The 12,723-nt window shown below is 55.7% G+C and overlaps 1 protein-coding gene across 7 annotated transcripts in view; it reads left to right on the forward strand.

Annotated features, from left to right (window-relative positions):
- Positions 1 to 12,723, forward strand: part of CSMD2 (CUB and Sushi multiple domains 2) — a 624,779-nt gene that overhangs the window by 355,536 nt on the left and 256,520 nt on the right. For 4 of the 7 annotated variants that reach the window (XM_051832052.3, XM_051832047.3, XM_051832045.3 and 1 more), the window contains exons 13-14: positions 9,775 to 9,900; positions 11,243 to 11,425. The exons of 1 other annotated variant lie outside the window; for it this stretch is intronic. In XM_051832052.3, coding sequence (XP_051688012.3) covers positions 9,775 to 9,900; positions 11,243 to 11,425 — 309 coding nt within the window. The remainder of the gene's footprint in view (positions 1 to 9,774; positions 9,901 to 11,242; positions 11,426 to 12,723) is intronic. 2 more of the 7 variants (XM_051832048.3, XM_008273718.5) reach the window with 1 other exon arrangement.

A 12,723-nucleotide genomic window follows, 5' to 3' on the forward strand; every position in this document is an offset into this window, starting at 1 on the left:
AGAGAAAAGTTCATTGATCTTCCATCTACTGGTTCATTCTGTAAGTGCCCAAGTGCCTTCAACAGTTGAGGTTGGGCCAGGGTGAAGCCAGGAGCCCAAAACTCCATCCAGGTCTCCCACATGGGTGGCAGGAACCCAGTACTTGGCACATCACCTGCTGCCCTCGAAGCATGCATATTAGCCGGAAGCTAGAACCAGAAGCAAAGCTGGGATTTGAACCCAGGCACTGTGATATGGGATGTAGGCATCCTGGGTGGCATCCTAACCCCTGTGCCAAATGCCCATGCCTGCCTTTTGCATGTCTTTACAATTCCCCTTCAAGCATCTCAAACCCAGCCCATCTGCATGGGTCTACTCAGGCTGCTGTACAAAATGCCTCCAATGGGGTGCTTTAAGCAACAGAAATTTCTTTTATCATAGTTCCGGGGGCTGGAAGTCCAGTGTTGGCCAGTTTTTTTGGTGAGGGCTCTCTGCCTGGCTGCAGGCGGCCACTTTCTCACCCTGTCCATGCACGGCCTTTTCTCAGTGTACGTACACAGAGCATGCCTCCCCATGAAGAGAGATTATTTTATGAAGCAGTAGTTAGTCCTGTTGGATCAGGCCCCACCTTTATGACCTCATTGAACTTGAATTACTTCCTTAGAGGCCACCTCTCAAAATACACGCACAGCAGGATTAAGGGCCTCTGCCTATGAACTTGAAGAAATACAAAGATTCACTCCACAACACTATCCACAGCCAAGCTCCCTGTCTCCACTCCCACGCCCACATCCCTGCACCTGTGCCCCGCTTCTGGACCGTCAGCACAGCCATCCAGCCCATCTCTGGGTCTCCTCCCCACATATTCCTTTCCCTCTCCCCCTCCGCCCCTGGTTGCTGTGAGTGAGCCCCTCCCTTGACCTCTCTCACTTCAGTGGCAGCGCAGTCCTCCTACCCAGCATCCCTCATGCCAGCCCTCTCCCTCCCTTCCCCCACCTGCCATTGGAGTGCAGTGATTTTCCCAGAATCCAAATCTGGCACAGTTCACTTCTACTTTACACCAAACACTGGAATGAGAACTTTCTGTTGATGTTAGGACAACGTACAGATTCTTTCACATGCACTCCAAGTTCTCCATGAGAGTAACTGCAAACCAAATTCCTGCTCCTGTGATTCCATTCAAGACAGAGGTTACAGTTTATTCGCCTCTCAGTGGTCCAGGGCTTTGCTGGGCAAAGCTCTGTAGCACTAAGCCACCATGACTTCTCACACGGGCCCCCTCTCAGCTCTGTTTTGCCCACGTTACCATCTCTTGGCGTTTGGGTGCCCGGAGCCCATGCATATGGTCCCTGTAGGCTTTGGGGTTGGAGAAACCCAGTTTAAAATTAGGCTTTTCTGTGGACTCCCTGCTGGCCAGTCCCTCCCGTGCCTTCTGGTCAGTGAGTCCAGTGAAGAGTTGGCTGATGACTCATTAGCTCTCCAGGGTCTTACGAGGGCTCAATGTGGAAAAGAGCCCAGTGGAGGGCGTGGCATTTCAGAGATGCTCCAGCGCAAGCTTGTTCCCTGCCCTTCCTTCCCAGGCCTGCGGCTCTTCTCCCAAGCTGCGCCATTGCCCAAAGCTTCAGCCTGGACCCTGCCTGCCCTGAGCCCCCTGGATCTGTGAGAGACTCCGCGCAGGAGAGACATCAGGGTTCAAGATTACCAGGTGGCTGGGATGGATGGTGTGACATTTGAGGGCAGGAACCTCCTGATCCGTTTTCCCACCCCTCCCCCAGGCATTCCTACCTTAGGGCAGGCAGGTGGCACTGCAGTTTCTGCCCTGTCACCTCTCCCATCCCCCTGCCTCATTAAAAGTATGAGCCCCGATGGGAAAATTGGGGCATGTGCTTCCCAGAAATGCTTCTAGTTCCGCCTGTCACAATCCCAGGCCAGGCGGGGGAGGGAACTCAGGATCTGTCACTATCTGAGCGCTCTGCGCTTAGAAACTCGGTCCCCCTCCATGGGGGCGGCCAGCTGTGGGAAACGCATTCATAGTTGCAATTGCTCTGCCTCCCAGTAGAACAAGAAATATTTAAGGAACAGGCAATTAGCACTTACCAGAAACATTATAAAATTACACACAACTTGCTAACAAGTTTTAGCATCAATCTGGAAGTCTCCTTCCCTTCTGACTGGAGCCTAGAATCCGCCAGCCTCCTGCTAAATCTGGGAGGCTGGCCCTGGGGGAGGAAGGAGCTGGGACTTGACCCTGGAGGCAGGGAGGAGGTGGAGGGAGGTGGAGATGAGTGATTATGCAGATGGATACCCAGCAGCCCAGGGCTCCTGTTAGGACTGAGTTCATCCCATTGCTCAGCCTTTCCTAAGGCCCTGAGATGTGTCTCGGACACTGTTCAGGACACTGGGGTGACAGCCTTGGCCTTCACCTAATGCTAGCATACAGCAAGTGCCATAGGATGGGTACATAGGGAGGAGCAGCCACTGACCTGCTGGAGGGCCTCCGGGAAGGCTGCCTGGAAGAGCTGAAGTCAGAGATTTGCTGGAAAGATGAAAGGGGCGTGGGCAGACACTGCTGCAAGGGGCGGCCTGGCTGGGGTCAAGGTGGAACCTCCATGGGAACCAAGTTGAGGGCAGAGCCCACATCCCCGTGGGCATGGCTGGGCCTCCTCAAAGGGCGGTGGTGGAGCCAGGTGTGGAAGGAAGCCGAGGGCTACAGATCAGTGCATGGTTCCGCTCCCTTGGTGCCACTTCTGTCTGGTGGGGGGGGGCGGCGGAGGATGTCCGACATGGAACCATTCTCAGCCTCCCCTCCCCTGTTTTCCAGACCCCTGCCCTTCTTGTCTGGGCCCTATAAACTAGGAGGCCAGAACACTGCAACTTTGGCCTGGGAAATCCACAGGCCTATCCCTCCTTAGCTACTTGAGGGCTTTCTACCATACCTTTCAAGATTTCTCGGCCGCTGAGAACCAAAGCTGCCTCCCCTTGGCGGAGCCCGTCAGGACCCAGTCTGAACCAGCCCCTGGTGGCTGAAAGCTGGGGAGCGGCAGAGGACACTGCCACATTCAGAGCTGGCAGGACGGCATTTGTCCAGGGTAGAGTCCCTCCATGCATGGATTTCTGCAAATGGAAGCTCTGGTTTGGGGCTGCTGCAGACAGCATGGAGGCAACCTAAGAGCTCCACATGGCTGTGTTCACCCGTTTCCCGACCTTCTTCAGCCTGTGCAGCCCCATTGGCCGTGTTGTAGGGGACGCAGGCCGGAAGAATGCTGCCCACCTCTGTCCTCTGTACCCGCGTGCTGCTCATGAAGGTCAAGTGCAGAGAGATGCACTGAGCCCCAGAGGGACACAGGGAGATGCACGCTGTCACCACTGCTGCTTCTCCGTCATCAGAAGCGGAAACTCTGGGTGGGGTCTGGTTCTAAGGAGCAGCCCAGGACCTGAGCCCGCCCCCTCCCCTGTGGTGTGATAGCCACATTGCATGTGCCTCAGCTGGCCTGGGCACCGGACGAGGAGCTTGTGCTCATGGATCTGGAGGACTTAGCCTGTGTGAGGCACTGGGATGGGACTGGCTGACACCCTCCAGGATGCAGCTTAACCACGGGTCCCTCAGTGAGCCAGGCCCTTCACCATCTCCCTGGGCCACCTCCCTGCCCCATCCCCTGCCTCTTCACTTCCTGCCACAGTGAGCATCTAGCTGCTTTCCAGTCTACACACACATCCTCCATGCCCCACTGCCTGCTGGCCCTCCCATGCTCTCCTCCTGCCTCCCCTCCTTCCTGCAGCCTCTACTCCGTGCCCCCCCCACCCCGCCCCGTGTGTCCTGGGCCCTGTCCTCTGTCAGAAGCTAGGGGAGCGACATTCCAGAAGCACCACCATCTCAGTCCTCAGAGCGCTTAGCACAGAACAGGGAGCAACCGACCCTGCATGGCAGCTTCAACCCCAACACTAACAATGCCGTCCATGGGGCTGGCAGCGAGAAAGGGTTCCTGGGCTACCTGGGAGATCCCAGATGGGCAGAAGAGGACAGCAGGTGCCAGATGAGGGACCCAGGCTCTGCAAACAGCAGCGATGGTGATACCAGCAAGGGGACGCCAGCTAGTTACTGGTCACGTGCCATGTGCTGGGCAGTTTGGCAGGCGCTGTATCTGTGAGAGCTCGTGGAATCCTCACAGTAGCCCTGGAAGATAGTGCTGAGGTTACAGTTCCCATTTCACAGATGAGAGAACCAAGGCTCAGAGAGACTAAGTGATGTGACCCAGGTCTGTTCCTTAGTATCAGGGCCAGGATTTGGAACCAGGACTTCCCGACCTCAGAGCCCTCACTCAGAGCCCTTCCTGTGGGCGGGTGGCTCCATTTTGTGTTGTAGAACTGTCAAGGTCAGTGACGGTCAAACACGAGGCTGGGCTGGGAGGGGCTTTCAGGGGTCCTGTCATACTAAGGAGATAGGGTCTTTTTTTTATAAAGATTTATTTACTTATTTGAAAGAGTTACACAGAGAGGAGAGGCAGACCGAGAGAGGTCTTCCATCCGCTGGCTCAGCTTTGGGAAAGAAGGGGGAGGGCGGGATCCAGGCTGATTCCCAGGCTTCTGGTTGGGACAGTCTCTGAAGCCTGCCCCATGTCCCTCCCAGCGACCAGAGCTGTCGTCTCTGCTTCCCACAGGCCCTGTGGCCACATGCACACCACCATTGCCCATATCATCTGCTGTGGAATCATTTGTATCTCCAAGGGCAGCAGCCATGGATCAGGTGGCTCCATATCTTTGGTGCTTGGGGTGGCTGTTGGCAGAGTGTCCCTGTAGTAGATATGAGCTGAACACATGCATTCAGCAGTGTTACCTGTGGTCCAGGCACTGTGCAGAGTGCCAGGGTACACGGTGGTCATAAGTACGTAATTAGCGTCCCCCTTCATAAGGCTCACATTCGAGGGGTAGGGAAGGCCAACCTAGGAGCGAGGGGCTGGGCTGGGCTGGGGAATGCCTGGCCAGATGGCAAACTGCGGACAGGCTATCATCCCTCAGCCCTGCCTGCCATGTCTAGATCAGTAGCCAATAGAACACCTGTCAAATGAATTGACGAATAGTTACGAGGGGCAGTCAGTGTGATGACGAGAGAGAAGGGGATGCCACGAGAGCAAAGAAATGGGGCACCATCAGGTGTGTGGTCAGGGAGCACATCTTGGAGGAGGTGACGTTTTATGCAGAACCCTGTTAGCGTTAGGCATTGGGCCTGTGAAAGGGGAGGAAGCCATCACCCCAGTTGAGGAACAGTGACAAATGAAGGGGCAAACGAAACCCCACCCACGTGGACAGGCAGCAGATGGCAGCCCCAACCTGGCTCCCATCTTCCTCCCGACCCTGCCTCTCTTCTTGGAGCACATGGAATAGGCAATGGATTTCTTTCCTTTTCTTTTTTCTTTTAAGACAGTTGTTTATTTGAAAGGCAGAGTCACACAGAGAGAGAGACAGAGAGATTTCCAACTGCTGCTTCCCTACCCAAATGGCCTCAATGGCCAGGGCTGGGCCAGGCCAAAACCAAGATCTAGGAGCTTCATCCAGGTCTCCTACATGGGTGTCAGAGGCCCAAACACTTGTGCCATCTTCCACTGTCCCAGAGCAGCTGGGACATGAATGGGTACCCGTATGGGATGGGAAGCTGCTGGTGTCACAGGCGGTGGCTTTACCCACTACACCACAACACCGGCCCCAGTCAGTGATGCAGTCAGAGACAGGTGATGCATCCATTCTGCACAAATTTTGTCCCAAAGGAGGATTCTGATTTGGTAGCAGAAATTGAAAACCCTGGGGAGAAGCCAGGGCAGCTGATCACAAATGATAGGGATCACACAGGTCAGGGGAGGGGAAGGAACTATGCTGCGTGGCAGAGCCCGGGTGTGGTGGAGTTCTAAGGCGTCCTAGAAGCCATGATCCTGTTTCCCAGCTTGCTGTTGCTAGTAAAAGGAGAGAGAGAGACACTTACAGAATTAGCTTAAACCAGGTAACAGGAAGTTGCATGCATGATTTTTCTCCGAGTCAGAATTCCATTATCTATTTGCAGTGCTGCTTCCTAGCATCAGACTGCTCAGCCCCTGACCAGGAGGGCCCAGGTCAGCCCCTTGCAGGCAGGGCAGTGGAGCCCAAGATAGCTTTGCAGGAAGACAGGGCCCTGATCCCTTCCCCCATCCCTGTTAGTGATGATGCTGGGCGTGAGGGAAGGTCCTGACCAGGACACAAGGCAGCCACTGGCCGTGTGTCCCTTTCCAGAAGGATCCTCCACGCTCGCGCCACACCGTGCTCTGTTCTTCCCAGTCCTGGTTCTCCAGTCACCTCATCTCACTGTGTCATGGACCACTTTGCCAGATGCTGCTTTGAGCCTGACTTCCGCTTGAGGTCACTGCAACCCGGCAGCCCTCCCCACCCCTGACGAATGCTGCACTGGAGAGGTGGCTCCTGTGCTCGCTCTCCAGTGCCGCTCTGCCTCCCTCTTTAACTGCGCGCTGTTTCCAGCCCACCCCCTCCTTCCCCTCCTTCCTCTCACGGTCACTGGTCTCTTGCTCTCCCCTCCAGGCCTCGCCACTGCCTTGTCTCTCAGTCCTTGTTCTCACTGCCTCTCTGTGCACTCATCTCTGGCTGCAGCCACGCCTTGTCACCCCTCCGCGTCACACATGCTGCTCTGGGGGCCTCTGTCCCTTCCGCTCCTGCACTCCCCCTTGCCACCCCTTCGTCACCCTTTGCTTGGCTCTCTTATCCCCCAGCCCCTTCTGCTGATTGCACTTCCTTCCTTCTTTAGCCTAAGCCCTCTGGATGACAACTGGATCCCATTTCTCCAAACTCATCCTGCACCACCCCCCATCCCGCCAGTCATCCTGCCGTCCCTTTCTCTACTCCTATGTGAACTGAGTTACTACAGGCTGCTGGGACAAGCAGGCCATGCCTCTTGGTGGGGCACCAGAAGTTCGTGGCTATCTGTCTGGCCTGGGCTTCCTCTTCTTCAGTGTAGCTGCTTGTCAACCCACACCTGCTAGCTTTACCTTCAGCAAAGACCATGACCTCTTCCTCCAGGTAGAAAACAGAGCCTGCATCATCACAGGGTCTTCCTCAACTTCCTGTCTCGTGACCTGAAAACTCACTGCCACCACTTCTCCCTTCTGCCCTGCTGTCACAAGGGAAGGCGGTCCCTCCTGGTCTCCAAGGCTGACCCTCCCATCTGCTCCAGGTCCCCTGGCTCCCGCCTTCCTGGAGCTTCCTGCCATCATTCCCTGTTTCTTCCCCCATGCCTACAGTTAACTGCTCGCTCTGTCTTCCTCCCCACCCCTCCCCTTGTTCTTCCCCAGCATTTAAACATGGTCATGTCTCCCCCATCTCAAGTACATTTCTATTTGTATATATGTTCACACAAGGCCCTGGCCCTTATCAGTTGATACCTAATTTCTCTCGATTCCTTCACTGCCTTTGAAAGTCCTCTCCTTCTCCTGTAGCATCTGCCTCTCCTCCCATCCTTGCACTGATCCACTCCTGCCAGCATCAGCAACGGCCTCCTTTTCATGGCAAACTGCTCGTCAACGCTTTGTAAACGTCCCAGCTGCACGTGAGGCTGTAGATCTCTTGGGAACTCCTCCTTCTCTAAGCTTCTGGGACCCTGCTCTGCCCAGCACTTCAGGCTCCCATTCTGCTTGTGCCTCTGATATCCCTACCTGGGCACCTCTTCTCACCCCCGACCCCCCCAGCCCCCCCAACCTTGGGTGGTCTCACGCACTTCAAGATGTCTCTTCCCATCTACGAGCGGAATCCCAAATTCCCTATTTCCAGACCAGACTTTTCTCCTGAACCTAAGTGGAATAGATCATTCCACTGGAGAGTCTCATGGAGGCCCTGATGATGACCCTCCATCCAGACCTCGTGTTCCAGTGAGAGCACCCAGTGCCCAGGCCAAGCCCACCGAGCGTTAGGCCCCTGCCCTTCCTCTATAGCCTGTATCCTCAGTGCCTGTGTGGTCTGTGGCTTCTTCCTGCTGTAGACCCCTCTCCATCCCCTCTGCCTGTGCCCAGTCCAGGACACCATCAAACACTTCCCACTAGGATGGAGGCTCTGTGGATCCAGGGCTTGCATCTGCCTTGGTCCCCACCATGCCCTCGGTGCCCAGCACTGTGGCTCAGATGTTTGTTGAGTGAATGCATGGTGTTCCTGCATCCAGTTGTTTGCCCCAAGCTAGTCTCCATGGAGTGGTCAGAGAGGTCTTTCTCAAAAGCTAGATGGACTATAAACTATATAGATCAAAACTCTGATCGACTCCCTATCACCTACACGCTGAAGTCCAGCCTCCTTAGCAGACTTCCCATGGGTGCCTTGTCCCTGGTTTCTTTCCCATCATGCTGTAGAGAGCACCCGTGCCTGCAGAAAGCAGCCTCGGGTGGAGAGCCCGAGCGCCACACAGCCCGAGTTGAGATCTGAGATCTTCCACCAGTTCTGTGCCTTGCGTAGTTACCTGATGTCTCTCTCTGGGTCTCGGTTTTCTTACTTTTAAAATGGGGGCACTAATACCTAGTCATTATGTGGGAAGTCACACAGGTGCACACCTGCATAATCAGCGGTAGAGTCGCTGGTCATAGACTAGAAGTCGCTTCTGGTCACAACTGCTGGGCAGTTGCTGTCACACCTACGCTGCAGTCTGTGGCCTGCCCCGCAGAACTTGGCTGGGAGTCTTCCCACCCCGCGGAGGTTCCGTTCTCCCATATTGCTTTCACCCTGCTGACTCCCCCACGCCCTGGAACCTTCCTGGAGACCTCACCTCCTCCAAGAAGCCATCCCTAACCCAGGACTGAGACTAGGGTAAGGTGCATGAGACACTCACCTCAGGCACAAAATATAAGGGAGCAAAAAAAAAAAAAAAAAAAAAAACCTCAGGAATTAAGACAAATAACAGTTTAATGCAGTATTTTTAAATGAAGATAAATGCAAAACATTTGTAATAGGAAATAACAACATTTTAAGTAGAAACAGGCTGTGACAGAGCCAGGACTAGGGAGAGGGGACTGATATCAGTCATCTAAGGCCAGCTCTAATCCAGTCTTGAATTTAAATGTTGGTATCTGTCTTCATTGTGGGTTGGATGGATATGCACGAATTGTGATTTTATTACAAATACATTGTGCTAAGGTATCTCTCGTGATTGTTGAGTTTTTGGTGCCTCCTGGAATTCAGCACATGAGGTTAGTGGCTCACTCCCTGCATCCTATTTGAGTCAGGGGCTTCTGTGCCGAGCACGAATCAGCAGTGCCTTGAATACCTGGCTCCTTGTTGAATCGCTCCTTAAGAGCAGAGACCGCATCCAGATCTCGAGTGCACAGCACAGGTGCTGGCACACAGGGTTCAGCACGTGCTTCTGATTGCACTGACAACCGGTGAGATTGGCTGGGTGAGAGCAGCGGGGAAGGGCTGTCTTACACAGTGCGGGGTGCTGGGCAGCTTCCTTCCCCTCCCCCCAGGATGCTTGTTCTCTGGAAGCATCACAGCCTCAGTTAGGGGCCGTGGACAGGGACGCGGACTGACACACCCCACTCATGCATCCTCTACAGCACAGGGACGCCTTGCTCAGACCTCGTCTCTGAGCCCCACCCTGCAGTGAGCGGGGTCCGGCTGTCTTCAGACCCTGGTCACTTTCACCAGGCCTGGGAATGCCTGCAGTGACAGTCCTTGCATCCCAGGGACTTGGAGCCCAGCGAGCACTTTGGGAGGATGAGGGACAGCTGCTTGCTCCTCCAGGCCTGCTAGTCACAGGGGCCCCTTCTCCCTTTCCTTCAGATGGCTGGAGCTCTGAGACCCGGAGCAAAAGGGCCGCCTCCCCCAGAATGCCTCGGGGTATCCCCTCTTCCGGCCCTGAGCGTGGGCAAAGCCAGCTTCAGAGGAGAGCTCAGATGGTTTCTGCAGGTGTGTGTGTGCAGAGGGGAGGCCACGGGCTGGGGGGCGGACAGCTATTTCGTTGACTCGCCCTTGAGGTTCCTCCAACCTGGTTCCTGATTACAGAGACCCCCACGCACAGAGCCCTAGGTGTTTGACTTACACACACCAACCCCCACCCCACCCCCCAAAGAATCCCGGTCCTGCCAGCCCTCAGCAGGCAGCTGGAGGCCAGGGCTCTCAGGCTGCCACAGACTGGACAGCCAAGAAGAGCCGGACCCTAGGAGGCAGTGCCTGGGGCTGGCGCAGCAGCCCCACTGTGCCCACAGAAGCCCCATGCTGGGTTGAGAGAGTTTTTGCAGACTCATTTTTGTCAGGGTCACACACAGCAACTTTCAGGACCACAGATTCCAAATGCCCTTAATGGCATCTGCAAAAAAAGCCAAGGTCCCTTAGGCTGAGAATCCTGGGAAGAGGTCCAAAAAATCTGCCCCCCATGACTCCAGGCTCCTCTCTGCCCAGTCGCAGGACCGATAGTCCACACCGCACCATCTGGCACCTCCCGCATGACCTCCTATCTTCCTGCAGGACACTGCCCTCCCTGGTCCTGAGCTGCCGCTGCTGCTGCTCCTCCTCCATCCCCCAGCACCAGGCACAGCACCATGCAAGTGGGGGGTGACTCAGGGGGAGTCCAGGGACTTGACCAGGACAGACTCCTTCCAGAAGCATCCAGGCCCTTCCTGGCTCTCCAGCAAGGCGGCCAGCCTATCACACCACCAAGTCCAGGCCCCCAGAACTATCTTGGGGAGCCCACTCTATGCCTGCCTCACTGCCATGGGCTCAAAAGTGTCCGCGTATTTAATGAGTCATTTGTTTCATTTTACCTGCTGCCATTTCAAATTGCAGCAAAACCTGTCTTCAGGAGAGCGTGTCCATATCAGGAGCAGAGACGATTGATTTTCACTCAAGCTCTGGTTAGTGACCAAGGCCAGCAGCCCAGCGCCAGCGACCTTCTCCTCTTGGGCTTGCCTTTGCTGCTCAGGAATGCACTGTGCTTAAGATCGATAAAGGGACATCGGTAGATGCAGGGTCAAGTTCCATAAGGAAGTCTGCAGACGTGGGGGCTCTGGGGAGGTAACCCATGGAGAATGTAGAGTCCAGGAAAATATCTGGGCTGCCAGCATAGGAGAGGGGGCCCCTCATCCCAGGACGCTGCAGGATTTCCCAGGGATGCCATCCCTCGTGACACCTGTGTCGCTCTGAGCACTGACTCCTGGTAGAACAGCAGCAGACTGGGGCATGTGGACCTCGCGCGCCACAAGAGGGGCGAAGTCACCGTTTGTCTCTGTTTGTTCCTCTTCCTGTCTTTCAGAGATCGAGCAGGGCAGTTGCGGTGACCCTGGAATCCCTGCCTATGGCCGGAGGGAAGGCTCCCGGTTTCGCCACGGTGACACGCTCACGTTTGAGTGCCAGCCTGCCTTTGAGCTGGTGGGGCAGAAGGCAATCACGTGCCAAAAGAATAACCAGTGGTCGGCTAAGAAGCCAGGCTGTGTGTGTAAGTGAGCCGGGAGGGGTCGCTGCTGCCCAGCCGTCCTGGGGCCGCGTCCTTGGGAGCCTTGCAGGGCCTACCACGCGGGCTTCACTCCCGTGGCTTCCTTCAATTCTGTGGAAGCTTGCTGCGGGTGTCCTCGTGGCTGGCAGTGGTGTAGACTGTGGCCCTGAGGCCAGGTGCTCTTGACACTTGGGGATCTTCTTCATTGCCATCTCGCCCTCCCTGGTGACCCTTTGGAGTAAGATAGAGACCCCCCTGGGGAATGTGGTCCACCAGGCTCAGACCCTGCCAGTTCCTCCCCTCCCTGGATGCCGCCACTCCTACCCTACAGCCCAGCAACACGGGAGGGGGCATTAGAGTCTGCACCTGCCTCTGGCTACTGCGGGAGACCTGCCAGGGAGTGCCAAGTGTCCTGGAATCGCCTCCTCCTGTGTGGCACTGAGGGAGGGGTGCGGGGTCATGCTGTCTTGCCTCGTTGGTGGCTGGGGAAGGGGCCGGAGTCCAGTGCTCCATGCTGCAGCGTTAACCTGGAAGCTCTTCTCCCTTCCGCTCGGGCCATCGGCCATACTTGGCGACACAAATCGTCTCTGTCTTTAGCCACAGTGGGACTGGCGAATGTGAGGGGCCATGTGCAGTAGCGAGAGGTCAGACACTGCCTCTGTGGGAAAGCCCGGGGTCCCAACTTCTCCAGGCTGTCGCCGCCTCTTCTCCCAACCCTCGCCACCCCACCTCCTCCACCTCTTTCCATTTCATCCTCTCAGGGAAGGGCAGAGAGCCTGACCCTGTGATCCTTCACCCCCCACAGTGGGCTGCCTGGGACCTGGAAGGTCTGAGTAGCAGAGCTCGGTGGCCCCTGGGGATGGGGAGTGGTAACCTAGGGGGAACGATCCCATCTCCGCCGTGATGCAGGGCTTGCTGTATGAGTCGGGTTGTACCAAAGCAATTCTATTCATCACATGCAAACAAACAAACAAACAAAAGCCACTTTGTCTGACCGAGTATCTTTGATGACTCAGGAGTTTATGTGCAAATTCACAGAGGCTTAAAGATCAAGTCACCCTTAGATACACATTGGACAGATCACCCTTACTGAAAAGGGAAAATAAAGCTGCTACCTGCTCATCTCTGCTCCCTTTGCGTGGTGGGGATCCAGTGCCCACCAGTGTCAGTCTTGGAGCCCCGTGGGAGCCATGGGGACAGAAGGTTCAGGAAAGACTTGCAGGGAGCATCTTGGGTCTTTGAAAGTGACCGGTGATGGAAGACCCTGACATTGTGGAGCGACCACAGCGGACAGAGGCAGG

Source organism: Oryctolagus cuniculus, chromosome 7, assembly GCF_051225735.1.
Source record: "Oryctolagus cuniculus isolate XC-2025 breed Fujian yellow rabbit chromosome 7, ASM5122573v1, whole genome shotgun sequence".
Taxonomy (NCBI): Eukaryota; Metazoa; Chordata; class Mammalia; order Lagomorpha; family Leporidae; genus Oryctolagus; species Oryctolagus cuniculus.